The sequence below is a fragment of the Mesocricetus auratus genome, unplaced genomic scaffold, assembly GCF_017639785.1.
Source record: "Mesocricetus auratus isolate SY011 unplaced genomic scaffold, BCM_Maur_2.0 Super-Scaffold_100023, whole genome shotgun sequence".
Classification (NCBI taxonomy): Eukaryota; Metazoa; Chordata; class Mammalia; order Rodentia; family Cricetidae; genus Mesocricetus; species Mesocricetus auratus.
Genome location: NW_024429204.1, coordinates 29,358,600 through 29,385,636, shown reverse-complemented (window position 1 = coordinate 29,385,636; position 27,037 = coordinate 29,358,600). Strand labels below are relative to the sequence as shown.

The window sequence follows — 27,037 nt, the reverse complement described above, 5'->3', positions numbered from 1 at the left end:
ATGATAGGTTTTGACCTTGTCTCTGTTTCTAGAAGCTGTTTGACCTTGAGTCATTGTTGACTTATTGTAGCCTTAGTGTTCTCAGCCGTAGGGTAGGCTGGTAGATTGGAAAGCTGGACGGGGGAATACTTTGTAAAATGCTGGAGTTCGTGTGTGACAGATAAGTGTTATTGGTGGTGATGGCGGCCTCACTGTCCCGTCACCACGGATGATGCCATGATTTTCCTCCTGAACCCTCAAGTTCCTGCTACAGAGTCTGTCGTCTAAAGAACAGACATTGGAATGCCATTTCATGACGGAAAGCCATCCCGTCCCAGTCAGTCACCTCCAGCAGATTCTAGAACTGTTAGCAGAGCTATGGCCCTCATGAAATAGTACACACAAACATGCACGTGCCTCTCCAAGTTAGGCCGTCCAACAGCGAGGAAACTGGACACAGGGTGGCCACCAGTAAAATAACACACTGGCTTCCTGAAAGTTTGAGTTGTCACTTATCTCCTTGGAGTATCTACAAGAGGCATTGCAGAATGTAGCTATTACCTGGGTTCCCCAAAAGAGCAGCTCTCTCACAAGCCAAGGCATGTGGGTCCATAGTTGGCTGCTGTACTGCTTAAAGCCACTCTAAAGGAGAAATGCTTTTTAATTAATTTCTTCATTCATTGGATATTTGTTAGGTGTCTCCTTCATGTCAGGCAGGCAAAACCTAACTGCATTTGGCCAGCTGGTTGTGAAGGGACAATAGCACGCTACTCTGAAACTCTGTGTCAGTGACTAATGGATGCTGATAGAATATGACGTTGACTCTGATAAACTTCGGCCAAAGTTCTCTATTAGTGAGATTCATGGCCCACATCTTACAGCATTGGTTGTGTTCCTCCTCAGAAAGAAATCTTTTTTGTTTATGTTTTTGTTTTTCAAGACAGGGTTTCTCTGTGTCATTCTGGCTGTCCTAGAACTCACCCTGTAGACTGGGCTGGCCTCGAACTCACAGAGATCCTCCTGCCTCTGCCTCCCGAGTGCTGGGATTAAAGGTGTACGCCACCAATGCCCGGCTAAGGAAATCTTTACAAACCCAGCCCTGTGACTATGTGCTCTGTCTGCTTCTCCCCTGGAGGAGAGAGATTCTTTAGAGCATCACTTCCATCCCTCCTCCCTCCCCTCACACATCCTTGCATTGCAGAATATGTCCTTCCACGTTCTTTGTGTAATGGTTTGATGGGTGTCGAGAGCCTTGCTTCAGTGGGCTCTTACTAACAATGCAGTTGTTTCCTGCTTTCTCCCGTGGCTGTGCCTTTGCGTCTGTTAGCTGCATGGCCAGAGGCCTCCGTGTAAGGGGAAGATTAAAGACAGTGTTGGTAGCAGTGGGAGGAGACACAGACTGCAGAAGTGCATATTCAGATGTGTTCATTAGGACCAGCATGCTTCACTGTGTACCATGAGAATGAGGAGCAAAAAGCTTCCACTCAGAGTAGCTTTACAAAGCCTTGACCCCCGAGAGAAAACTGTTCTCTTTGGGAACTGCATTTGTTGGAGCAGATGGCTCTTGAGCAGAGCTATGCCAGTGAAATGCTGTGCTCCTCTACGTGTTTATCTCATCCTGGAGCTTTGGGGTTGCTGTTAATCTTTTGGAAGGATGCTGAGACATGGTGTTTCTATTTAGCCAGCGACAGAGACTCCCGAGGAGCCCTCCACCCAGTATCTCTACATCACGGAAGCTGAAGAGGATGCTCAGGGGACACAGGCCGCAGTGGCTGCTCTCCAGGACCTGCGATACACCTCCGAGAGTGGTGAGGGCACGCCCGGCCTGCTTTCTGTCTTCAGTGATGCTCTGAACATAATGAACAGACCAGGGTGTCTGTCTCTGGACACGCTTCAAAATGAACCCAGTCAGGGTGGGGCCCGCGTGGACCACACTGATTCCCAGAGCAGCTTTCTGCAGGGGCAGCCTTGACATTCTTACCTAACCGATGTGAAGGGGGGCTGTCTGCTGCACAGAGCTGGGGAGTGGCCATGGAAAACACGAGGAGGAGACTGCTCCTGTCCTGGTGGGAAGCCCTTAATTTCCAATCTTAAAACTCCATCCACACTCAGGTGCGCATCTGTTTCTAGCAATTAACTGCTGCTTCCTGCCAAGCTAGAGGGAACCAGGCTCCCAGCACCTCCACTTCTGCAGAGTCAAGGCCATGCTGTTAGGCAAGCACTGAGTCCTTGTTTGGATTTGGGTTTCACTCTCAGTGGTCAGTAGCATCTTTATTTCCCATGAGCACGTGACCACTTGCCCACAGTGTGTTCCCATGGGGTCCATGAGCATGTGACCACTTGCCCACAGTACATTCCCATGGAGTCCATGAGCACGTGACCACTTGCCCACAGTGTGTTCCCGTGGGGAGTCCATGAGCACGTGACCACTTGCCCACAGTGTCTCTTTCCTTAGAGTCCTACAATAGCGCGTGACCACTTGCCCACAGTGTCTTCCCATGGAGTTTCAGACACTGTCTTCCTCTGTACCTCCTACTCTGTCTCCAGGCCGCCTACTTGTCTTCTTTCTTGCTCCGAGGCTGTGCTGTCCAGGCCAGGTGTCAGCATAGGCTGCATCTCTCATCTGTATACTCCAGTATGCCCTGGGAAATGGTGGAGTCCCCCACCTTCAGCACTTAGATTGCTTGCCATCTACTGGGATCCCAGCAGACTTTTCTGTTCTGTCCCCTAACTGCCCTTCAGCACCATGTGTTGTGATGACTTGCTTCCGTATGGGTCTCAGCATCTGTCAGCTCGGGAAGGATGGAATCGGTGGGATTATACTTCATCTGTGTTCCCACTGAGGACCACAGCTCCTTGATGACTAATGGTTGGGCTGGATAATGATCAGGGAGGGAGTAGAGGAGGAATTAAAATCTAACTTCAGTGAGTCACCAAAGTAAACATTTTAGTCTTTGGAATTTAGGGAGGTTAGCTGTAAAGCACATCTGAGTCATCTCCCAGGTACAGGTGTATTGTGGGATATTGTGAATATATGTAGGCCACCCCCTCCATCTTAGGCCATGGTCTACCTGCTACGTTGGTCCTGTCAAAGTCTCTTTCTCCGGCCTCTCATTGGTTGATTCATCCTGGCTCCTGGCCTACAGAAAGCTTGCCCGTGAGGCTGTAAACGCTGGCAGAGACTTGATGACACGATGAAGCACAGAGACCAGACAGTAGTTTCCACCGTAGTGAATTGGAGATCTGGGTGAGGGTGTGTGCAGGAGGATTGCAGATGGGCAGCAGGTGGTGAGGGAGGGCAGGAAGGGTGTGCCACGCTGCGGCCCTGACGGTGCGCATCCCCGTCTTCTGATTAAAACAAAAGTAGACGTGAGTAGGCTCGTAGTTCACAAGCCCACCAGCTGGACAAATAAGACATTCTTGGGTGTCCTGCCTGCCTCTTGGCATGCTCTCCCTGCCCATCTCCCGTGCCCTCAGGAGAAACCAGCTCCGCATTTGAACATGTCGACTGGCAGTCCTCTTTGTAACCCTGAAGGACAGCTTGTGTAACCGCACGAGATTCAGTTCCTCTGGGCTTTAGTGTCATGTTTGTGATGACATTGCCCCAACGACCTGGGGCAAATCTCTGCTTTTTGTACCCAAGGACTGGCAAATCAAAAAATGGGGATTTTATCATCATGATATCCCTTACGGTTCGAGTCCTTGAGAGGTTCTTGTAGGAAATGTTTTGTGAGCTATAAAGCACCAAACAAGTTATTTCTGTCATCTGAGTGATTTCTGAGACCTCATCAACTATCTGGTATAGACATCATCCCATAGTCTTTACATCTATGGGCCAGTTGGCACTGGCTGCTTTTCAGTGCAGAGAGCCTAATGGTGTCCTGTTGCTTCTTTCCCATAGGTGATCGACTTGACCCCACAGCTGTGAACATCCTGCAACAGATCATTGAGTTGGGTTCCGAGACCCACGATGCCACTGCCGTGGCCTCAGTGGTTGCTATGGCTCCTGGGACTGTAACTGTTGTGAAACAGGTGAGGTCGCCCTCCTCAGGCCACTGCCCACTTTCCCACTTTTGTTTTCAGGACCTTAGCTTGCCTAGGGTAGAATTTGAAATGAAATTGGTCTTGTCTCCTTGATGATTATGGGATTGTGTCTTCAGTGGCTCTATTTATGCAGATGTGTTGGACAAAAGTTAGTGTACTTTAGAAACACCCAGGAGACTCTTAATATCCTCCCAGAGAATCATAGAATGCAAATGAGCATAGTGAGAACCCACCAGGAAGTAAACTATAGGAAGTATGGGGAGAGCCAGAGATGCCTGGGAGTAGTTCCCCATGGATTGTCCTGTAAAAGAAGCGTCAAGACTTTAGATCCATATAGGAGAGGCAGAAAATGATGAGTTTGGAAAGAAAGGTTTTTCTACCAGGTTGTCATGGTGCTAGACTCATTTCCCCCTCTGTCCTCAGTTGAGACTTCACCAGTCTGTTAGAATATAGCATGTGATAACCAGAGTTTCATCTGTTTACTCATACCTGTCTCTTTAGTATCTGCTTCATGGTTTGAAAGATTTAAACTAGATTACACAGCTACTTTAAAGGCAAAAAACAAAGCCAACAAGCACACTAGAACCAGGAAACTCTATACTTCAAGTTCATGAAGAAGGTTAAACATAGACTATAGAAATCCGCATGGCTGTGTGATCTTTTGTGAGTCACTGGATATGTATTGAGCACTTGATGTTGTCTGTCACTGTTGTGGTACTGGGTTCCAGGAAGGATGCAATGCCTGCCATCAAGGTGGCTACTCTCTGTGGGAAGGAGCTGAACCTAGAGTGAAGTAGCATGTCGTGAAGGGTGTAAAATGGTGAACAAACACAGAGCCAATGCTTACATCATGGGGCTGAGGGTTGCTGTGACAAAGGGTTGTCAGGAGAAGATATCTCTGAAATTTGAGGAGAAACTTGGAAGCGGTGTGGGCTACTGGTGATATCCAAACTTTATTGTGAAATTAGAAACGAAATAAGAAGGAACCATGAGACATTTAACTTCAATGGGAAAAATAATAAGTTTTCTTTACGCTACAGAGACAGTTCTTAGAATGGCTCTCATGTATGCTCTCCTAAGTCATGTGCCCTAGCTACCTGCCTTTGAAGTTAAGAGTAGTGCTCTCACTATTGCCTCCATGACTATGCTCCACAGGTATGCAGTGTATGATGCAAAGCATGGAAAGTTCATGCCAAGGTATTCTCTGGGGCAGTAGAAACTTCCAATTTAACATGGATTTCTTGATCTGTAGACCAGACTTGCCCTGCAGTGGAGTGTTTGAATTGGGTGTCCTGAAACTCTTTCTCCACAGTGAAGTTTCCCTCCAGGTCTTGGGCAGAAGTTCAATACCAGAAAGATTGATACTTGGTTTCTAGAGTGTCCTCATTGAAAATACACATTCCCAGCTTTTTACTTGGCATTTGGTAGGTTGCAGGCCCGTATCTTCCAGAACTTCTCAGTTGTATCCTGATATATGGGATCTTGGAGAAGACCTGGTACTAACTGGTACAGAATCTAACTAGGGCAATATTTGGAGGACATTGTTTGGTTAATATGTGCTGGAGAATTCAAAAGGTGTAGCTTATTGTCATCTATATATTCTTTTTTCTGGCGAATATTGATTGAATGCTATTCAGGGATGTGATTTATTGAATGTCACAGTCAGTGCCACCATACATGAAGCTATGAGTTTAAATATGCTCTATCCATTAGACTGACAGCCCAAGAGAGGATAAGGCAGATAAGCATCCATCCAACCTGTGTAAGCAAGTACAAGTGCTCACAGGAAGAGGAAACAGTGGTACCCCTGAGGGAGTCTTTTACTTCATCCCAGAGCTGCAAGTGGAACTGTGAACATAATCATGGGGGACTGCATTTGGAAATGTTCCCAAGAATGTGTGTGGCAGAGTCGTCATCTCGAGTGCCTGACTGAGCCTCCCTTTCGATAGCTATGGCACATAATGGGCAGAAGACTAGGGGATGGATGGATGGATGGATGGATGGATGGATGGATGGATGGATGATGGATGATGGATGGATGGTCAGCTGGTTGGTCTGACAGACATTAATCTGTAGCAGAGGAACTGAAGCATGCCAAGCTCTTGCAGGTGAAGGAATGGGCAGCCTCTGATTAAATTATCTCATCATTTACATTTAACTTGTCTGTCTTTATTGGATGGATTGATTCTTTTTCTTTCACTTAAACACTGGAATTTTTCAGCCAGGAAAGTACATGTCCTAATGAAACTGCTGTACCACTGGTGGAGTCCTGTAGCACCCACTGGGAAGCATATCCCTTCCCTCTTACCACGAGAGGAGCACAGGGCCTCCGTATTGGAGACTTCTCTTGCTCTAACACAAGCCACTATGCAAAGAAATTGCCCAACAGATACTGAATAGTTTTGCTTTAATTTCATGGGTTGATTCTCCAGTCACCTCCTGGTAATCAGTACTGAAGAGAAAAAACAAGGATGTGTCATAAAAGCACATGAGGAAATACAACAATGAATGTTTTAAATTCCTCTCGCATACCATAATTTTATGTATTTTAAAACAGAATTATCTGTTTTATGTGCATATTCTACAGGGCCCAAGTACATTCTAGGTTTTCTATGGATTCATTTTTTTAATGTATGTATGGTACATGTATGCACACTCGTGTGTGTGTGTGTGTGCCCATGTATGTACCTGTAGAGACTAGAGATTGATACTGAATGTCCTCCTCCATCATTCTCCACCTGTCTAAGACTTGTGTCTCTCACTGACTCTGAATTCTGTGATTGGCTTGACTGGTTGACCAGCAAGCCCCTGGGAACCTCTGGGATCCACCTCCAAGCACTGGGATTGCAGGCATGTGCTGCCGTTCCCTGCTCCTTATGTGGTATTTATTGTGACTCATGGTTTCAAAGGTCTCGCTCTGTGCAGATTTAGCCTCATTGCTTGGGCCAAGAGTGCGTGACAAAGCAAGCCAAGCTGCTCACCCAGTGGCACTTGAGGCCCCACGTGAGAGCAGGAGGGGCTGGGGCCCCAGGTATTCCATTTCAGAACCTGCCTCCATGATCTCACTTCCTCCTGCGAGAACCTACCCTGTGGACCAAGTCTTCAAGGCATGAGTCTTTGGAGACATTCCAAAGTATAGCAAGAGCCGGGCGGTGGTGGCGCACACCTTTAATCCCAGCACTTGGGAGGCAGAGACAGGCGGATCTCTGTGAGTTCGAGGCCAGGCTGAACCGACAGCCTCAAAAACAATACAGAGAGACCTTGTCTCGTAAAAAACAAACAAACAAACAAAAAAAAAAACAAAGTATAGCAAGAATTGAGAGTGATGAGTCCCCAGTTCTCAAGCTTGCTGCGCCCCTGTCACCATCCATCTGGCCTATGGGAGCTAAGAGAGGCTACTCTGCAGAAGGGCCTTCCAAGTGCAGCCCCGGGCCTAGAGTCTGGTGCCCTGGAAGGCTCTTGAAAAGAGAGCCCAGCCAGGCTGAGGCACCCGGGAGAGGGTTTAGATGAAGCTTCGCAGCCTATCGTCATGACCATTTTAAAGAAAGCATTCTCTCCTGTCTTATTATCATCATGCATGTGTCAGGCATCTGGCCCGAGAGCCCTTCATGGTGTAGAGGATGTCTGCCAGTTGTAGTGCCTTACGGCTCAAGATGAGGCCTCTCCTATTTCTCCACCCCCCAAACAAGCTAAGCAAGGCCCATCCACTTTCTTTCTCTTTGTTGTCCCTTGAAGTGCAAATAACACGAAATCATGGAATGTGGTGGTTTTGTTTGTGCAGGGCACTTTCTGACATATACTGGAAGCAATTTCCTCCGAGGTTCAAAGCAGACAGGGGCTGGAGATGAATGATGAGACCTGTCCTTGCCTTTGTGCTTCTCAGGCTAGATTGGCTTCATGTGGGTCTGCCATGTGTGCCACAGCTGACAGCTGCTTCATCCCTGGCACTGTCAACACAACTCTGGCGTCTCCGTCGCGTGACACGCAGTCCCGTCACTGTGGTTCCCCCAAGGGAGTCTTCATAGGAGACTCAGGAAACATGGGTGTGTGTGTATGTATGTGTGTGGGGACTCTTCCTTCATAGGAGACTCAGGAAACATGGGTGTGGGGGGGGGCGGGGGACTCTTCATAGGAGACTAAGGAAACATGGGCGTGTATGTGCGCGTATGTGTGCGTGTGGACAGAGATCAGTGTGCGTCACAGGGACAGAGAGTAAACACTCGCTGGGGTCAGGGGATCTGATGCCAGATGCTAAGTTCAGCCCCAGGGTTCCAGCAGCTGCCTCCAAGCCATGTCTTACTGTTTAGTCCCCAGCTCTTCTGTTGGCACTATTGGTTTGGTGCCTTCTTTGAGACAAGGCTTCATTTTCTAGCCCTGACCTGTTAGGACCTTGTTCTGGTCCTCCTGGCTCTAGCTCTTTTGAAGGCTTGCACTCTCAATGTTTGTGAAAAACAAAGTCTCCTCAAAGGTCTCCCTCTTGCACCCGCCACAGCCCTCTCTGTGACAGACTTCGCACCTCATGTTTTGGCTTTTGTTGGTGGATGAGCTTTGCCCCTCCCCCAATTTCCTCAGGAAGTTTGCCATAAAATTGACTTGATCACAGGCCCCTGCCGATTTTAATTCTGCTGGGTTCCTAACACTCTGCGCTGCACCTTCCTCACAGAGCCTGTGTCCTGCTGTTGCTGATCCGTGAGCTTCAGCATGGAGATGCGGGACAGAGGGACACTCTGTATATCACCCTCCCTTGTCGCTCTGTCCTCTGCAGGCCCTCCTCAGCTCTCCCCCAGCCTTTCAAACTTTCCCCTCTTCTTCTTCCTAAGTGAAATTCCTTTCAGAGAGTTCTGCCCCTGGCATAATGTCTGATGGCTGATATTCCCAATGACTTTCCTCTCAAAGCTCTTTTATTACTTGCTGAGCCCTCTCATGCCTTGGTAGACGCTGAAAAGTCCGTGTCCCTGTAAAATCTTAGAAGCAGAAGTAAGTCCTGTGATACATCTCTGGACATATGAGACATGGTCTGCAGAAATCAAATAAAGGTTCTGTTTCTTCATTTTGGTGCCTGCCCCACCCCCCCATATGTCCCACCTTTAGAGCTGAGGATGCCGGTCCCCTGAGAATTGCCTCTTTCTTCCTGTTTTCTAAGCCCCAACTTTCCTGCTGTTGTCACCTACAAGCTGCAGAATCCTGCTTGATTTTTGATACTGTCAGTTATTACAGTTTTGATGTGGGATGTCCTTCTGTATATATGTTTCTCTTATTGGTTGATGAATAAAACACTGTCTGGCCACTGAGGCAGGAAGATAGGTGGGACTAGGATGAGGAGAAATCTGGGAAAGGTAGGCAGAGGAAGCCCTCCAAAGCAGGCTACTAAAGGGGTAACAGGTCCAAACCCTTCTCTGGTACGGTAAGACCACTTGGAAATACTTAGATTAATAGAAGTGGGTTAATAATTAAGACATTGCTAGCCAGTAAGAAACCCTAGTCATCGGCTAACAGTTTTATGACTAGTATAGCGTCTGTGTGTTTGATTGGGGCTGAAGTGGCAACAGGACTTGGTGGGACAAGACGAAAACTCCACAACACAGTTTTCTTCACACCTGTTCCCTGCTCCTCCTTGTCATCCTGCTGGTGAATTTTGTTTAGTTCCATCCCTCCTCTCAGCATCTTTACTCTGGGAAAGTATGTGGGCAGTTGAAGTCACTTGGTCTGTTTCAGGTTTAGGGCTGACGGGAGGAAATAAAAGATGAAATGCCTTTCTTGGATTTGTCCCCACACAGTACAACTCTGGGTGAGTCCTTGTTCCAAATTCCCACTGAGCCAGTAGCCTTCATCCTGGCCATAGGAACTCCCCTCAGTAGAAACTGTCCATTTCTTCCCCTCCCCAGGTTCTGTTTCCCTCGCCAATCCATGGGTGCCACCCAGGCGTTTACTTTGGAGCCTGGGAACCATGTTGCTTCTCTTGCCCTCTGTATGTCACTTACCAGCACGTTTTTTTCAAGCTCCTGCACAAGATGCCTTAAAAACTCCCTTCATCTGTGACTGCTGTCTGATTCTGTCCTCACTCTTCAAAATATTCTGTCCAGGGCCAGTAGCATCGGCATCGGGAAGCTTATTAGATATGTAGGCACTGGTCTTGACACAGACCCACTGATTTGACCGTGCACCTCTCCAGCTCTTAGAACTCTCCTAATAACTCAGGACTGCCCTTGAACTTAGACAGGAACCTCACTGTGTTCCTGCTGATCCCACGGCCACCTGCCCTCCTAAGCCCAGCCCCATTCCTTGCTTAGTTCTCAGCATCCTATTTGGGTGCCTTCTCTTCCTCCTTTGTAGACCTGATCCCCACCTTGAGGCTTGTGCCCCAGATGTAGGCATGGCCCTGGATGAGTGTTTGCGTGTCCTGGCCTCTTTTTGGGGGTGAACTTTCTGTAAGACTTTGGTGGACCTCTCAGTCCACAAGGTGCTGTTCTCTAGTGTTTGCCAATGTTAGGGATCCTACTCTTTGCTATTGCCTGACATTGTAGATTCTAAAGAAGGAAGCTCGGCCAGTGAGACCTAATCATATCTGAGATCCACAGACAACTCTACTTAGTGACAGCCACCTGTATAATTTAAATCAGGGGGGCTGAGGTGCTTTAAGCTACCACCTTTCCACTAATTTCTTAGACAGTATAGATGATGGATACAGTCACTGAGTAGTCAAATGTGAACCAAATGCTCTGTGCTAACATCAGACCTGTATGTAGTACTCTGGCATATAGGGCCATGGTCAGAGAATAGACTGAAGGCATTGGTGGATTTCCTGCTTGTCCAGGAAGGGCTTCAGGCTGGAAGAGCCCTCAGTTTGCTCTCTGTCCCTGTGCCCTAGAAAGGAGATTGGCAGTGACTACTGCCTGCAAGAAGACCTATCCTGCAAGAAGCTCTCCTCCCTCTCGGGCTGAGTGAAGTGTGGGAAGGTAGCGGTACCCGCTTCCCACCCAGTTCTTAGAGACTGCCCACACTACAACCTGGTATGGTTTTGTGCATCTTAGTTCTTATTGCATTGGAGATCTATAAGGGTAGGTGGAGGTTAGGTCTCGTAGATGTCCCTAGGCTGTCAATCACCCGACTCAGGGCCTGGCATGGTCCCCAGGCATCATAAGGATGTATAATCATGACGGAGAGCTGAGACCCATCGAGGATGCTGAAATAGCAGGGCTGTAGCATCCTCACGTGGGCAGTCTTAGCATCTCCAGGCAGGCTATGGGTGCCTTGCTATGTGACAAGCATAAAGGCATGCCTCCCACCAAGTCTATGACCTGGGTGTCAACCCTGGGAGGGTCACAGTGGATGGGTCCCCCTTGACACAACCATCAGTGGAGCAGATACCTAGATGGGAGATGTAAATGGCCTGGTTTGAACCTCAGATCAGTTACTTCACAGCTCGTGACCTTGGACAAAGTACTTCTCATTGAGCTTCAGTTTCCTCCTCTGTAATATGTTAAAATAATAGAATCTCCCCAGTGGGGCCATTGAATAGGTTATGTAAATGAAACAGTTGGTCCTGTGCTGGTATATGTTAAGGCTGCAGTATTTTAGCCATCGGCACTACAGACACAGCGCAGCTCCTTAACTCCTTACTATTCGTGTAGAGTTCGACTGTGAACGCTTCTCTTCAGTTGATTCTGTTCAGCAGGCAGCAAGCATTATCTAGATTCCATACTGGGAGGCCCAGAAAAGTAAAATGGTAAAAAGGACACCTTTTCCTTTTCAGTTTTTTGTGTTGCTAGGTATTGAAACCAGAGCCCTGCACATTCTAGGCCAGCATGCTGCCATGAAACTACCTCTCCAGTCCCACCCCTTCCTTAGAGAGGGCATTGTGTGGCTCATCCTGGAAGATAAACAGTTGCATTACCTCAGTTAACACATACCTGTGGGTCCCTGTACAATCCCATGTTGAGTCAATTTGAGTTATTTCCACAAAGTCAGCCCTTCCAGAGAGAGGCCATTATGGAATGAATGTTTGTATCTCCCAGAATGCACATGTTACACTTCAACCCCAAAATGTGATTGTGGAATTAGAAAGGAGGGCTTTGGGAAGAGACCAGGTCATAGAGATTGGACACTCATGAGTGGGACTAATGCCATTAAATGGGACTCAAAAACTAGTTCACACTTCTTCATCCATAAGATTACATGAAGCCAGCACTGTGTGGTGACCAGGGTCCTCCCTAGACCCCAGCCGTATTGAGACTTGATGCTAGGTTTCATTGTCCATTCTCTCAGAAGTGAGAAAACTACACCCCCACTCTTCATAAGCCACTTGGTCTAAGATGCTCTGTTACAGCAGCCCAAGCTAAGAAAGAGGTCAATTTGATGTGACTGATGCTGAGGGGCGTAAGCCGAAGTAAAGGGAGTGGGTAGCGGACTATGAGCAAGAAGGCACATTGATCTGAGAGTGAGATCACTCATAGAAATAGCCAGGAGAGGGGACCTGTGCATGTGGTGGATGGGAGCCGCAAAACCAAACTCTTTCTCGAGTTCTCTTGGTTGTGGAATTTTATCACAAGAGCAGAAAAGGAACTGATCCACCTGCTGACGGAGAAGTAGCTACACAATATCAGACGAAAGTCAGGGACAGTCCTGGCCAAGGCCTTGTTCCATCCCTCCCCACCAGGTTGAGAAAATGGTGGACAATGAGAAAGTACAATGGAAGACTGGGTGACTGGAAATTTAGGTGGGTAGGGTGGAGACCTTTTCTCTTGAGAAGTGCGCAGACACACAAAACCATTGATAAGGGTTGCTATTAGAGGGCGAGACCTCCTGCACTCTGTGTATGGAATCTTTAACCTGGAGAGGAGCCGGACAGTGATGTGCACTCTTGAATGCACGGAGCAAAACGGACAGCAAAATGACAGGATTGATAAGATTGTCTACATATGTAAAGATGGTCAGATAGCAATAGGTCACAAGCCTCTCCCCCTGACTATGACCACTCTGCCATCTGTTTGAGTAGGGCCTTTGAGAAATCTCTCGGCTAGCACAGTTGAGGGTTTGTTGGGCACGCTCTGTGAAACAGGTACCATGCACCCATCCTACAGAGAGGCTTGTGCCAAGTGTGCAGGATTGGTTCATGTGTTGGAGCCCAGTCTTTGGTGGATGGGACCAGGTGTGGGCTCTTTCTCCTGAAGGGATGGCACCTCACAGTAACTGTGGGTTATACTCTTCATCTACTCTCTCTGAGACACCATGCTCCTCTCCCCATTGCTTATAGCTCACAAGACATGAGTCTCTTTTTTTTAATCCGCTCAGGCAAGTGGTTGTTCAGGGACTAGGAGTCCAAGTTATGGAGAGGGTGAGATGTTCAGTTAATGAAACTTCTGTTTGCTATGCAGTAAGTTGATTTGTCTGGCTTCTGGGAGAGCCGATGATTGACAGCTCACTGGGTCTCAGCCCAGGACCCAGAGTTTTCATTGAAAGGTAGCTGCATCGTCACATTGATTTTGCTACCCCAGATACCCAAGCATACATGACAAAGAGAAACAGTCTAGTGTTCTAAATATACTAAGGCACAGGAAATGGACCGGGTCACCAATAAAACAGTGAGAACTCCTCAGCCACACTATGCAAAGACAAGAGGTCAGTAAACTGATAGTTTTTCCACAGATACGGAACCTGCATGTGTGGTTCTGCTTCTGTTTGCAAAGCTATTCTAACTTGACTGAATTTAAGATGGGCAGCTGGCTGTCTTGTCCTTAACCTGTGTACGAGGGGATGGAGAACGAAGCTAGAGCCAGAGAGGTGACATCATGGAAAGTCACCCTCTCCCCACACCTCTAAATCTGAAAGTAGAGGAAAGCTCTGAGCCAAACAGGCTGGGTGGCCTTGAGACTCCAAGGAAGTGTTGATGTGTGCTTGTTAGCTCACTGAGACCAACTCCAGACTTCTGAGCCCCCAGACAGAAGGATAATGGATCTGAGTTGTTTAAATCTCTCTCCTGCCATTGGGACAGAATCCACCCTGGGTGCACCAGCTACCAGCATGACTGAGAAAAGATGAGTTCTGGGCCAGTGTTCACGCCCTGAGCGGTGTGCTAATGAGAGAGGGAAAACTTGTGTATTTAGGAAGTGAATAAGACAGTTTCTACTCTCCTAGCTTCTAAGTGACTAGTTGGCATCCAGCTGGATGTATCTAGTAAGGTGTAAGCCGTCATACTTTGATTTCATGTGAGAGGTCTGGGTTAGACGTATACGTGGGGAGGTTCCTAAGCCTAAGGACAGTATCTGAAGTCATGAGACCAAGAAGATAGTGGGCAGTCGGGGACGGAGCCCATATGCAGGCTGGGTACTGGGCACCACAGCATCACATCCAGAAGAGGAGAAAGGAACAGTACAGACCAAGAGGGACATCGACAAAGGGAAATGAGAGGCCCAGGAGGGAAGAAGCCAGAGAAAAGAGACCAGGGGGGCCTGAATCTGCCAGCATGTGGGTACAGTGCAGGCTGAGGGGAACAGGAGGTGGAGATCTTGGGCAGGCCATGAGAGCCTTCCTGGAATGGGAGGGGAGGAAATGGAGTTTGACAGTGACGAAACAGTCCACTGTGGCCTCCTCTCTCCTATACCCATTTGTGTATTGTGGCCTCATTTGCCTTTCATGATCCTAGCCCGACCCTGACCTCCAGTCTTTTCCTGTCTCCTCTTCATCACGCTCCAAACATGGCAGGAGTAGACCCTAATCTGATCAGTCTCTTCTGTCTGTTGGAGAGCGGCACCCATTAATTTTAATAGCATTGCAATCCCTGTAAGAGTCTCAGTGACCTGGTCTCCTGGTGTGCTATCTGGGCACCCAAACACACACACCTCTTTCCCTGGCACTCTGAAGTGTGTGAGGCCGGCCTGGCAGGGTGCCAGCGAGCTCTAGCCTCCTGCCTGTTTAGTTTCCCACTTCTTTGTCGTCCTTATCATTCTCCAGTCGTGTTCAAGACCAGCCACCATTTTCAGGATTCCTGACTACAAACTGCTTCTGTTCTACCCCACCCCACCCTGGGTGTCCAAGATCAACCCTGCCAGTGTCCTGATTCGAGACAAGTCTGGTGCAGCAGGGACCAGTCTGGACTGCTGGCATACACCAATTTTCCAACAGAAGAAGGCCTGGAGGCCATCCTGAGGCCTGTGGGAATTCCACTAGGAGGAATGTGTAGAGTGGGTGGTTTGTCATAAACAGTGTGCTCGTTATCTGCGTCGCCATTTACAGGAGTGTCAGTACAGAGGCCGTTCTCCTATTTGCCCTACAAGCAGGGTTAGTATGCGTAGGCCCAGGTAAGAGAGTGACACCCCGTGCCCGGCAGCTCAGTGCTGGCCTGTCTCCTGACTTTGAAGCTTTCCTGTTTCCTTGTCCCTTGGTCACCTCAGGCCTCAGCAGACTTGACAGCTTGCCCATCTGTTGACATTGCTTGGACAGTAGCCAAGAAGATGCATAGAGTCCATTAGCAGCGTTCTGTGCCGTGGGCAACCTTGGAAATGAGAGCCACGGTCCTCTCTAGAAATCATATCTCAAGCTAAGGAGCTTGGTGCGTAGACTGTCCAAAGTACTGTTCTTTGACTCCTCTAGGGTCTCGGTGCAGAAATATTCTCTCGGCCAAGGCCCCTTCCTTATCTCTGATATGAAACAAGCCTTACTTGGTGGTCTCTGGAGAAGCTGAGCACATACCTCAGGCAGCAAACTCCATGACCCATCAGAAAATGGGAGGTGCTATTCACCACTTGCTAGGGCAGCAAACTCCATGACCCATCAGAAAATGGGAGGTGCTATTCACCACTTGCTAGGGCAGCAAACTCCATGACCCATCAGAAAATGGGAGGTGCTGTTCACCACTTGCTAGGGCAGCAAACTCCATGACCCATCAGAAAATGGGAGGTGCTGTTCACCACTTGCTAGGTGAGCCTGGGCTCTGGCAGACAGGCATAGTCACGAATTCTGTTCCTCAGAGATTTCAATCAATGCCGTGACCCTATTGGGTGAAAACCTCGTCAATGTCGATACAAGGTTATATGGAAACATAAATTCTAGGAATCTGGGAGACTTCTTAGAAGAGAGGATACAAGTCAAAGTCCCCAAGGTCAAAATAGGATCTGGGAGAGAGGATGAGTGAGGCAGGGAGGACAGTATGGGTGAAGTTCAGAGACGAGAGTGTGTGTTTGGGGACCAGAGCTGAGTGTGGAGCCAGGGGAGGGGAAAGGGCCAGGACGGAAAGGACCTTGCCGGCTCCAAAGGGGAACCTAGGCTCCATGATGTGGTTGCTGTGACTAGTAAAGATTCGTTAGAAAGATCGTGGCATTAGAGGCTCCCTCCCGGCTTTAAGTAGTGGATCATCTATACCAAAGCCCTCTTCAGCTCAGGTGAGCCACCACTGTCCACAAGGTGTGAGGAGTCATTGAAGGAGGATATCAGGACAGGAACTCGAGCAGGCAGCAGTCTCAAAGCAGGAGTGGATGCAGAGGCCACGGAGGGGTGCTGCCTACTGAATGCTGGCTCAGCCTGTTCTCTTACAGAGCCCAGGACCGCCAGCCCAGGGATGGCCCCACCCACACTGGACTGGGCCCCTTTGCCATCAATCACTGATTAAGAAAATGCCCGGCAGGCTTGTCTGCTCACAGCCAAATCTGAAGGCGTTCTCATACTTGAGGTTCACCCCTTTCAGATGACTATGGTTTGTGTCAAGGTGACATAAAACTAGCTAGCACAGGCACACGTATGCACAATTACACGAGAGAGAGGGGGGGGGAGGGAGGGGGAGAGGGGGGTGGGAGATTGGCTCTTGGATTCTTGTGTCACCTGTGCCTGGTCTCGTTAATAGCCCTGCCCGTCTGCCCATGACGAGGGTTCCTTGTGCTCTGTCAGTTGTCTTGAGCGTGGTCAGCCCTCCTGCTGACATCTTGAGTCCTGTCTCCCCATCACAGAGTTCCCAGTCGGTCTTGAGAACCAGCCCTGAGCAACAGGGATGTCCAAGAGAAGAGAGTAGGTAGTGGCTTGGCTCATTTGCTGGGCTGCAGCCCTAGGTGCCTCCCTTTGTCATGGACACTGATGACATCTAATGAGAGCTGTTCTCCAAGCCACGGTTTAATAAAAAGAATCCTGGCTCAGTTTATTTAAAGTGGCTTTGAAGTGTGAGGGATTTCCTGGTAATGGCAGCAACGGTGGCAGAGATGATGGTAGGCTTGACTTTCTGTCTCTTGAAAGACGTAAACGAGGGGCCCTATCCTGACAAGACGCTCCAACTATGGTCCTTGAAGTGAAGCCACTTGTCTGCTTGCAGGCCGGCAAAGGCCCCGGGCTTGGGCACGTGGGCAGCATGTAATGCTAGGATGTGCTGCTTGTGAGTCATCCGGAAGCGGTCGCCCTGTCTCATACCCACGGCCTTCCCACTCCGTCCTCCTGGTTTCCTTCCGTTGTTGGCCACCTGAAGCCTTCACCTCGCTTTACCCATCGTCTGGTTACCTGCCACGCTGGATCCAGCTTTCCCTGTCCAGTGCCCCATCGATCTGAGCTCAGACTCCTTTTAGGAGATGTGCAAATAACTCCCTGGCACAGGTGTGTGTGGATCTGGTGCCAGGGAGTTATTTGCACACGGTTTCGAGATCTCTGGGTGAGGGTGTGCTGCAGATGTGTCCTGTCACCGTGTTTCCCGGTGGCTTTAGAGAGTGCTCCTTTCAATGCCAGCTAGTAGGAACATTTCCTTCTTCATAGCCGCCGCTGTGAGATTCAGCCATGAGCCACAGCCTTCCCTTCCCTTAATTATCTTCGTTTGTCTTATTTCTGTGTCCCTGGCTGTGCTTCTGGGTTGTTCTGATGTCCCAGGTGGCTGTGGTTGGGACAGTGTCAAACTGAAGGGCATGTGCTCAGGTTGAGACTGGGGGTGAGGAGGCTGTGGGCCAAAGGCCAAAAGCTGCCCTGGGGCAGAAATGCTCTGCAGGCTTCCTGTGGGCCCGACTGCCTCTAGTCTGTGGGCCCGGCCGCCTCTAGTCTGTGGGCCCAGCCACCTCTGGTCTGTGGATCCGACCGCCTCTGGTCTGTGGACCCAACCTCCTCTAGTCTGTGGGCCCGGCCGCCTCTGGTCTGTGGATCTGACCGCCTCTGGTCTGCGGCCTTTCTGTTGGACAGGGTGCCTCCTCACATTTTCTCCTGGCCGGTGTTGGGTGCTGAGGATGCAGGGGAGAATGTGCCCAGCCCAGAGGACAGTGCTGTTGGAAGATGCTCCTGCTCCCTGTTGCACGACCTTGAGGCATGAAACACTCTGGCAGAGGAGCCTCTCGGTGTATTCTTATTAAAGAGACAGTGAAGCCAGATTGTGCTTCAGTCCAGCCCAAGAAGCCAGTAGGAGACTCGGGAAGAGGCTGTGTGCCTGCTTAGTCCTGTGTTATTGTAAGTACCCAAGGCGCCGTATCCACCAGAAGCGCGGGGACCTGGATGTAGCCTTACTCTGCACATCCATGGCTGTGGTAGTTTGGACCCTGCAGACAGCTTGTCTTCCCTGAGCCCCACACCCCCTGAGGCTTGGTGCTAAGTTCCTTTGGATGCTGTGGAGAGGTCTGCAAGGAGAGCTTGGAAGCAGACTGTAGTTCAAACCCTGAGGTAGTGACATAGGCTGCCTCTTCCTTGAGGATCTGTGAGCAAGAGGGATTTCTAGGACTTTCTTGGAAGTGGGGAAAGGAGCTGAAGAAGGGGGGGGGGAAGGACAGGGGAGGGATATGGACATAGACAGTGAGGTGACCGGAAGTCCTTGATGACATGGCGTCCTGCAAAATCCCCATCCATGCCTCAGAGTGGACCATGAGTTGAAGGTGAAGAGACAGGGTCTCCAGCATCAATAGAACGGCCAAGTGTCGGCTGTTAGCGGCTTCAGTCCTGACCCTAGAACACTTGAGACAGAACCCAGGACCTGATTTAATGGGTAATCGGTGTAGTCCTGTGGGTTAAGGTTTTCTATTAAGCTATCTGTGCTTCTACTAATTTAACTGCAAGACGTGTTAGATACGGCATTTGAGGAAAATGGAGTATCTATCTCAGGGGATAATGACACTGAAAACCATATTATTTCTGCTGTGGAGAACAATTTTAAGCCTGTGCTAATAGATTAAGCTGCTAGAATGATCATTTTGAACAAAGAGAATGGTGAGAGCCATACAGCCAACCTTTGTCTGCCCCAGATGGCTAAGGAGCAATAATTCTCTCCTGTCAATCTGTGACATGTGATACCATTAGTCATTACCACAGTGCGCCCGCCAAGGAAGAAAGAGCTCTAGACTCGTTCATACAGACATGGTCCAACCTTTGCTACTTGTGAACGGCTCGACCTTAGAAGGGTCACTGGACCGCTAGGAAGTTCATGATCCCATTTTTGAAGAGGGAACAGATACTGTGTATGAGCAGTTGGGGTGAGGCTTGGAGAGTACTTAGTAAACTGTAGACACTAGGAGCTGTTCACTTCTTTGCCAGGCCGGAAGTGCATGGATTACAGAAACGGCAGAAAAGCCACTTAGAACGCTTGAGGAACACACGGAGAAAGGCTCGTGAGCCCCTTTTGTAAAGCACCCCCTTTCCCCCAGCTCATTATGGAGCTCCTCCTAAGTGTGGAGCAGGTACACCAGCAGGCGGTAAGTGGACTCAGGGAGCCCCATGTTAGCCCGACCTGCACTAACCAAAGACATGTCTGTGCTAGGACCTCAGAGAAAGGCAGTCACCATCGTCTACCACCTTCTCTGGTGACTTAATCCAACCCAAGGTGATGTACCGTATGTGAGAATCAGTGGAGGGATATAGTACTGCTTCTGCTGGACAAAACCACCCTGGGGCTGGACATTGAAGAAAATAAACAAACAGAGAAAGACTTCTCTTAAGTGGACTTTACCACCTATAAAAGGTAGCATATGAAATAGTTTACTTTAGACCTCGTCTGCCCTTCTCTCCAGCCCTCTGGCTGCCATACCACGCACAGCCCTATGCATCACATGATCTCACTATGCATCACATGATCTCAGTATGTATCACATGATCTCACCGTGCCTCCCCGCCCCCATCACGTGACACCATCACGATTAACCTGGAGCGTGCTGGCTTCTTTGTACGTGTGCAGTCCTGAGGAACTTAAGTTTATCATCCTTTCCTTCTCCTACCTCTGCCTGGCTCACCCACAGGTAAGGGAAGAGATTTGCAGAGTCTCCCCTCCCCGTTCCCAGTCTCCTGTCAGGAGCTGTCAAAGTGAAAGACATCAGTATTTACCTCTACAGTCTTGGATCCTGGTGCGTCTCCCACGATAAACGAAATGGAAATGAACAGAAGAAAGGGAATACATGATTTGGTTTTCATTTGAATAAATACAAATAAAGGAATGGGCTGGACAGTTTTCCCTCAGAAGAGCTTTGCAGCTTCTGAATTCTCTCAGGTCCACTCTCCTTTTAGTATCTAATGTCAGAATGCCCAGATTGCACCCACAGGCTCCTTCCCCTCCCCCAGTCTCTGTGAACTGAGCATGTCCTGCTGGTTCCTCCTCAGGCGACTTCAGTAATAAAGGGGCTGAGGTGAGACCCTTCGAGCCGGAGAGTCATGAATGGGCAGGGCAGGGTGTAGGAAGCCACTGTCATACCTGTCCAGTCTGAAGTTTCATGAGTGGGAGCAAGTCCCCCCCCATCTCCTGGGTGTCCTGTCCCCTCCCCCGCCTTCCTAGAAGCCGCCCCACACCTGCATGGGACCCGAAGTCATCTGTGGTATGGCACGGTTTGTTTGATTTCCTCTCCTGTGCTGCTGTCTTATCACACGTCACAGCTCCTGGGGCCCAGCAGGTCATTATGTCACAAATTTTGGACACCTACTATGTGCCATGCATCGACCTTGGATCTTGGGGAAGAGCTGTGACTAGACAGACACTGTCCCTCCCCTCCCATGGTTTGTGGTCTAGTGGTAGCTATAAAAGTAACACAAGTTTTATCAAATGACAGGCAGTCAGTACCTTTGATCAGAAGCATTTAAGAGGATGTTTGAGTGGATGAGTAAGTGAGACATTCAGGATACAGTGGGGCTAGGTTGTGCCCCCTTTGCAGATAGTTGCCTTTCTGTCTGCATGAGCAAAACCTTAAACCCCTGGCTCCGCCCCGTCCTCCAGTCTGTGAGAGCTGAGCTTAAGCTCTGCCTGGTCCAGAGGTGCATTCCACCATGCCAGCTCTAGGAAGAGGGTGTCTCTACTTAGCTTTTTCTTCCTACCTAATGTACTGGCTGCTCAAGGGTTCGCTGTGTAGCCGAGACCAGAGACTCTTGATGGAGCTATGTACATTTTGTTTTTGTTTTTGTTTTCACTTTTTTTCAACTTTCTCAGGCTCTGTGTGGGAATATGGGCCCCATGTTGGAATGTCAAAAAGGGCCAAGCTTTTTTCTTTTGGGCCACCAAGCAGCTCCCCAAATCATGACACAGAGACTTATTATTAGTTTTGAATGCTTGGCTTAGCTTAGGCACGTTTCTGGCTAACTCTCTTACATTAGCCCATTTTTCTCTATCTACCTTTTACCTCAGGTTTTTTTACTTTTTCTTCTTTCTGTATATCATATTTTCACTGTTGCTCATATAGACTTCCTGGCTCGTGGCTTCTTGCCCCAAGTGTCTCCCGCATTTGCTCCTCCTTCTTCTCATTCCTCTCAGGCCTAGATTTCTCCTCCTGTTTATTGTCTCTGCCTGCCATCTCTGCCCATCCTCTCTCTGCCCAGCTACTGGCAACCAGGTGTCTTAGGCAGGCAAGGTGAAACATCCTTACATAATTAAACACACATCCTTACATCATTAAGCAAATGCAGCCTTAACAAAAGTAACACACACTTTACACAACTATAGTAGTACTCTTTACACAGTTAAAATAATAGTCTGTAATATGTGATTCTCTCAGTGATCTTCTGAGGTGGACATACTGGTCCCCTTTTCACTAAAGGTAGGACCAGGGTTGTAGAGGATTTTGCTAAGCTTCCCAGAAGAGCTGTAGCTGACACTGTTCAGTGCAGTTCAGGGCAGGCCCCAGAAAAAGTAGCTACTTCAACATCCCCCATGGGCCAGTGGACCTGCTCACCAGTCCCTGGCCTGTTTTGCAGTCCTCTTCGTAGATTAAAGACGGTTAGTATTTCAGATTTCGAACAGCCCAGAGCTGATAGTTATGGACATGGTATCTTAGCATTGGTAAGAATTCAGTCTCACCTGCACTCTGCCATCTTAGAGCTACCAAGAAAGTCCTTGCTGTAGGAATCAGCTGGTGGCTCCCTGGCCACCCCTGCCCAGCACTGTGGCCTCCACAAAGAATGCCCAGGCATTCACATTGATGGACAGCCCCTAGGAACTATAGCATTCCAAGTAGGACTCCCAGAGTGGTAAAAACAGAGAATCTAGGAAGACCATAGCCACTTTATCAATATCAAGTGAAACACACACACACACACACACACACACACACACACACACGCCCTATACTCGGGGCTTGTGCACTCAATAACCCCATGGTGCCTTCTAATGCCCATGCGTTAGTGGCTCCACACCTTGTGGAGGTCAGAGGAGGCAGCTTGACGTCCGGATGGGAGTTTGGATTTGGGGTGAGGATTCTTCTGTTTGCAACGTGGAAAAGGCCCTGGCCACGTCACTCTGTCGTGGAGTCTCATTCCCTTCCATGCAGCATCCATGAGAGGGTTGTGTGCAGCTCCCGGAGCCACATCTGTGATTCTGAAATGATCAGTTTTCTCTCTCTGTCCCCCAGGTCACCGAGGAGGAGCCCAGTTCCAACCACACGGTCATGATCCAGGAGACCCTGCAGCAGGCCTCGGTGGAGCTAGCGGAGCAGCACCATCTGGTGGTGTCCTCCGATGATGTGGAGGGCATTGAGACAGTGACCGTGTACACACAAGGCGGGGAAGCATCCGAGTTCATCGTGTATGTCCAGGAGGCCGTTCAGCCCATGGAGGAGCAGGTTGGGGAGCAGCCGGCCCCAGAACTCTAGAGGACTCTCCTTCAGCAGTCTCGGCGTTGTGGGCGACGGGGAACCGCCTCGCACACCGGGCCTGTGGATTGGCCCTGTGTTTGCCCTTGTCGCCTGCTGGCCCAGATGGTGTTCTCTACACTGTCCTTTGTGTGGTCCTGGCCCGTGCACCACCAGCAGTCCACAAGCCCAGCCCTCAGCACACGCCACACCCCGGGCACAGCATCCTCTGTTTCCAGAAGATGTCTCCATCGACCACCCTGCCCTGCTCCCTCCTGCCCCAGGACCCGGACAGTCCCATGGCTGTGACCCCCCACTGCTCTATCACGAGGGGCCAGCCTGGAGTTCTGTCTGCTTTTAAAATAAATGCATTTTCTCTCTTCACCTCCCATTTAGGGAGGTGGGGGAAATAAAAGCATTTAATTGTGCCTATCCCTCATCCTTCTTTGGGGGTAGTTTGCACCCAAGTCCCCCTTTCCCAGTGGAGCTGTGTTTGGGGTGCAGAGACAGACAATGGCCTTCTGGTTATCCCTCGCCTCACCCTGTAGTGCCCTCTAGCCTGTGGGAGAACACTTCAGCAGGGAGACAAGCAGTGTGTAGGCACAGAGGAGAGAATACACGCGCCTCAGGAAGGAAGGGTCCTCTGAGGAGAGTAGGCGCGCCTCTGAGGAAGGAAGGGCCCTCTGTCTGCATGAGTTAGAAGCAGTGGCCTGTGTAAGGGCCATGGACCATGCTGTGGCGTTATGGAGGGAGGAACAGCTAGGCCGACCCCCGTCACCCGGTGTACGCTGGGCAGTGGACAAGGAGAATTCCCACTTCGATCCGGAGTGGGGTAGCTGCAAGGGGAAGGTGGGGAAGATTATCCATAGGCCAGTCCCAAGAGGGGAGGGCAGTGTGAAGAGACCGAGGTGAGTTTTATTCCAGAAACCTTGCTCGGTGGTGACCATTTGATAGACTGAGGTGGCAGGGTCAGCCAGTGTTCCAAGGAGCCTCCTGACCAAACAAGTGTCTCTAGATACGGCCAGTGACCAGAATGGAGGCAGAGGATCTGTCCCAAGTCTGGTCCTGTCACCCTCACCCAAGTGTCCTCCGCAGGTTGCTAGCGCTCTCCCCCAAATTCCGTTCCTTCTGAGTGAGGATGATGCCAAGCTCTAGAATTATGACCGTGGCTGCTGAACCAAGGCAGAGACCTTGGCCCACACAGGAAGCATCGCTGCTCTTTGTATCCCTAGGGAGAGGAGGAAGCTCAGACATCCTCTTTGAAAAGGAGAGCTAGCCGGTGAACAAGAGGAGAGAGGCACGGGTGTAACAGGAGGCTCCAGGGCATTCCACGCTGCAGGAGGTGTCCCTGCTCCAGGCATGCTTTCACCGTGCTGGCTAGGCAGAGACACTGAGAGCTTAGTGTTCCTGGCTGACCCTATCCTTGTGAACATCTGGGATGGGGCAGAAGGCTTGATACCTCACAGCTGCCTTCCTAGACCGAGTCTGTCAGACAGGTGCTAATAAAATATGACTGTTCCTAGTTCCTATTTCTCCCTTTGGACCCCCGCACTGCCATGCCGTGTTAGATAGTTTTCTTTTTTGGCCCGACTTGTATTTTATGTCTGTTTAAGAAATAACCGCGGGGACTACAGAGATGGCTTAGCAGTTGCAAACGCTGACTGCTCTTCTAGAGGACCTGGGCACAGTTCCCAGCACCCACACGGCAGCTCACACCCATCTGTAACCCCAGTTCCACGGCTTCCGATGCCCCCACACAGACGTACACGCAGACAAACCACCAGCGAAGAGGAAATAAAAACGAATTGTTAAAAATAAATAACTGAAAAGCCGACTGGACCCTGCCTCCAGGCTTTTCTTTGCTTAGGTGTTTGTGTGGCCTGACCTTGATGCGTTACAGAATTCTATCTGCCCGCTCCCCGTGACCCTGTAAGGTCAGACCACAGCTTCCGCGATGCTCACCTGTGTCAGAGGCACAGCTGTGCTTTTCTCACAGCCTCTGCCCCGCGAGTTGGGACCAGAGTAGCGTTTTAGTGATGGGGATGCTAGCACCGAGAGACGATTCAGAGTCTGGATCTGCTACATGCAGGGAAGAAGAGAAGCCCAGGGCCAGTCCGAGACCAGACGCAGACAAGCCTGCCAAGAGCGCCGGTGGTACTCAGGGCTGGGCAGGCCTTGCAGCCACTAGCTCAGTTTTCAGATGCTCCCAAACTCCTCTGACGTCTCTACACTGCCTGTCCCCTGTGCAGCCAGGACTTGCCCCCCCCCCCGGCTCACACAAGCTGGCACTCAGGCCGGACAGAAACAGCTTGATTTCCCTTTCCTGCAGACATGTGACTTTGGTCAGACAGACCCGTTCATTCCCTCGTTAGTGCTTGGAGGTGATGACATAGCAAATGTCATGAGATATACACACTCCTGTTGCGTACCAGCCTATGAGATGCTCACTCTCCTAAGGTCGGTCCTCACAATGGCGCTGGGAAGACTGGGTATGCTTACGTGGTGCACAGGTAAGGATGTCCATAAAACCAGAGCATGAGAAATAATCTCCAGGGAAGAGCTCCCTAATTGCTTATCTCATAACACGTGGTCAGCCCAAAATCATAAACACACAAGCAGCATTACATGAACTGAACAGGTTGCATTTATAGATTTAGGAACACATGACAACAGTAACACAAACACAACTAAGGAAATGGGGACTGAATTTTAGAGCAAGTGAGACATCCCTGGGAAAGGATGGAGAGAGGTAAAGAAAGGGGAAATGATATAATCATATTTTAATTGAAAAATATTTTTAGAAAGAACAGGAAACCCACCGAGGGATGCTTGGTGAGCCCAGCAAGTGTTGGACGGAGGACAACGTTGGCCCCTCAGGGTAGTGCTTAGCTGTGGACGAGATCTTCTACCTGACTGATGACTCGGCTGTGTTGACCTGCATTTCGTGCTTTTGAGGTGACAGGGAGTCATTTTTTAACCTGTATCTACAAGACTAATTTAGCAGATGAATTTTTCTTGTACTAGCTATGTAAAATTGATTAGCTTTCGTGGCTGATGACTTCCTCCTTGCTGTTCAGATCTTTCTTTGCAGCAAAAAGACCATGTGGTGCTAAGCCCTGTTTCAAAGGTTCCCAGTGAATTGTCCACGCTATCCCTAGAAACACCCCCTAGTACCGAGGGGACTTAACTTGCCATGTATCCCAAAATTTTCTAAGTAATTTATTTTGAAGTAAACCAGACCCTTTTGTAGCCACAGCAGGGACGTTTGGGTTTGATTTTCAGCATTCTAATCTATCACTGTCACCGTTCCTGCCGTAATTTAAAGCTTCGGTGGCTTGGGGTAGATAACAGTCGTTACACTTCCTGCAGGCTAAGAAGGCAATGACAGCTTGGTGGATTAACTACCACGAAGCAGACAAAAGAGGAAAGGTCTGTGGGGACAGAGGAGGTCGTGTGCGGCCAGAGTCCCCTGGGGGAGCTGGGTTCAGGACAGTAGTCCTTGCCACACAGCTCCTGGTCATGATTCTTGTGCCTACACTTCTCTCCTAGGTTCTCCTAATCAGATCTGTGAGCCACAGACACTTAGATAGTGGCCCTGTCTAATGGGGCTGGAAAGGGCCGGCCGCCTCTCAAGGGGCCCCTGGTGATGAAACTACCCACCCCACTCGCTGCTTTCTGTTTTTCTCCACAGCTGTGACATGCACAGTTGTCCTCCGCTCTCTCCTCTTCCCATGAAGCACCACTTCTCCACAGGCACAACACAACACCAAGGGCCAATTCGTCAGATGCTGGAACCCCCCAAATAAACCTTTCTGAGCTCCCATCTCAAGTATTGTGCTGTCCTGACAGAAAGCTGACACATTTGATGACAGATTAGATTGTCCTCTATTGTGTCGCAACTCAAAGGTCACTGTGCCTAAAAGGTAAGTATCTGGTACAAGTCACCTAGTCACCACCTCTTTTTTTTTTTTATTTTCCAGTTTAAATTTAGATAAGAAACGAGGTTGCTTCACAAGTCAGTTCCAGGTCCCTCT

The 27,037-nt window shown here is 49.5% G+C and overlaps 1 protein-coding gene across 3 annotated transcripts in view; it reads left to right on the top strand.

The window, feature by feature from the left end:
• Positions 1-23,431, top strand: part of Zfat (zinc finger and AT-hook domain containing) — a 179,000-nt gene extending 155,569 nt beyond the window's left edge. For all 3 annotated transcript variants that reach the window (XM_040730394.1, XM_040730393.1, XM_040730395.1), the window contains exons 14-16: positions 1,661-1,787; positions 3,881-4,011; positions 22,785-23,431. In XM_040730394.1, coding sequence (XP_040586328.1) covers positions 1,661-1,787; positions 3,881-4,011; positions 22,785-23,024 — 498 coding nt within the window. In that variant the 3' untranslated portion in view covers positions 23,025-23,431. The remainder of the gene's footprint in view (positions 1-1,660; positions 1,788-3,880; positions 4,012-22,784) is intronic.
• Positions 23,432-27,037: the final 3,606 nt, after the last annotated feature.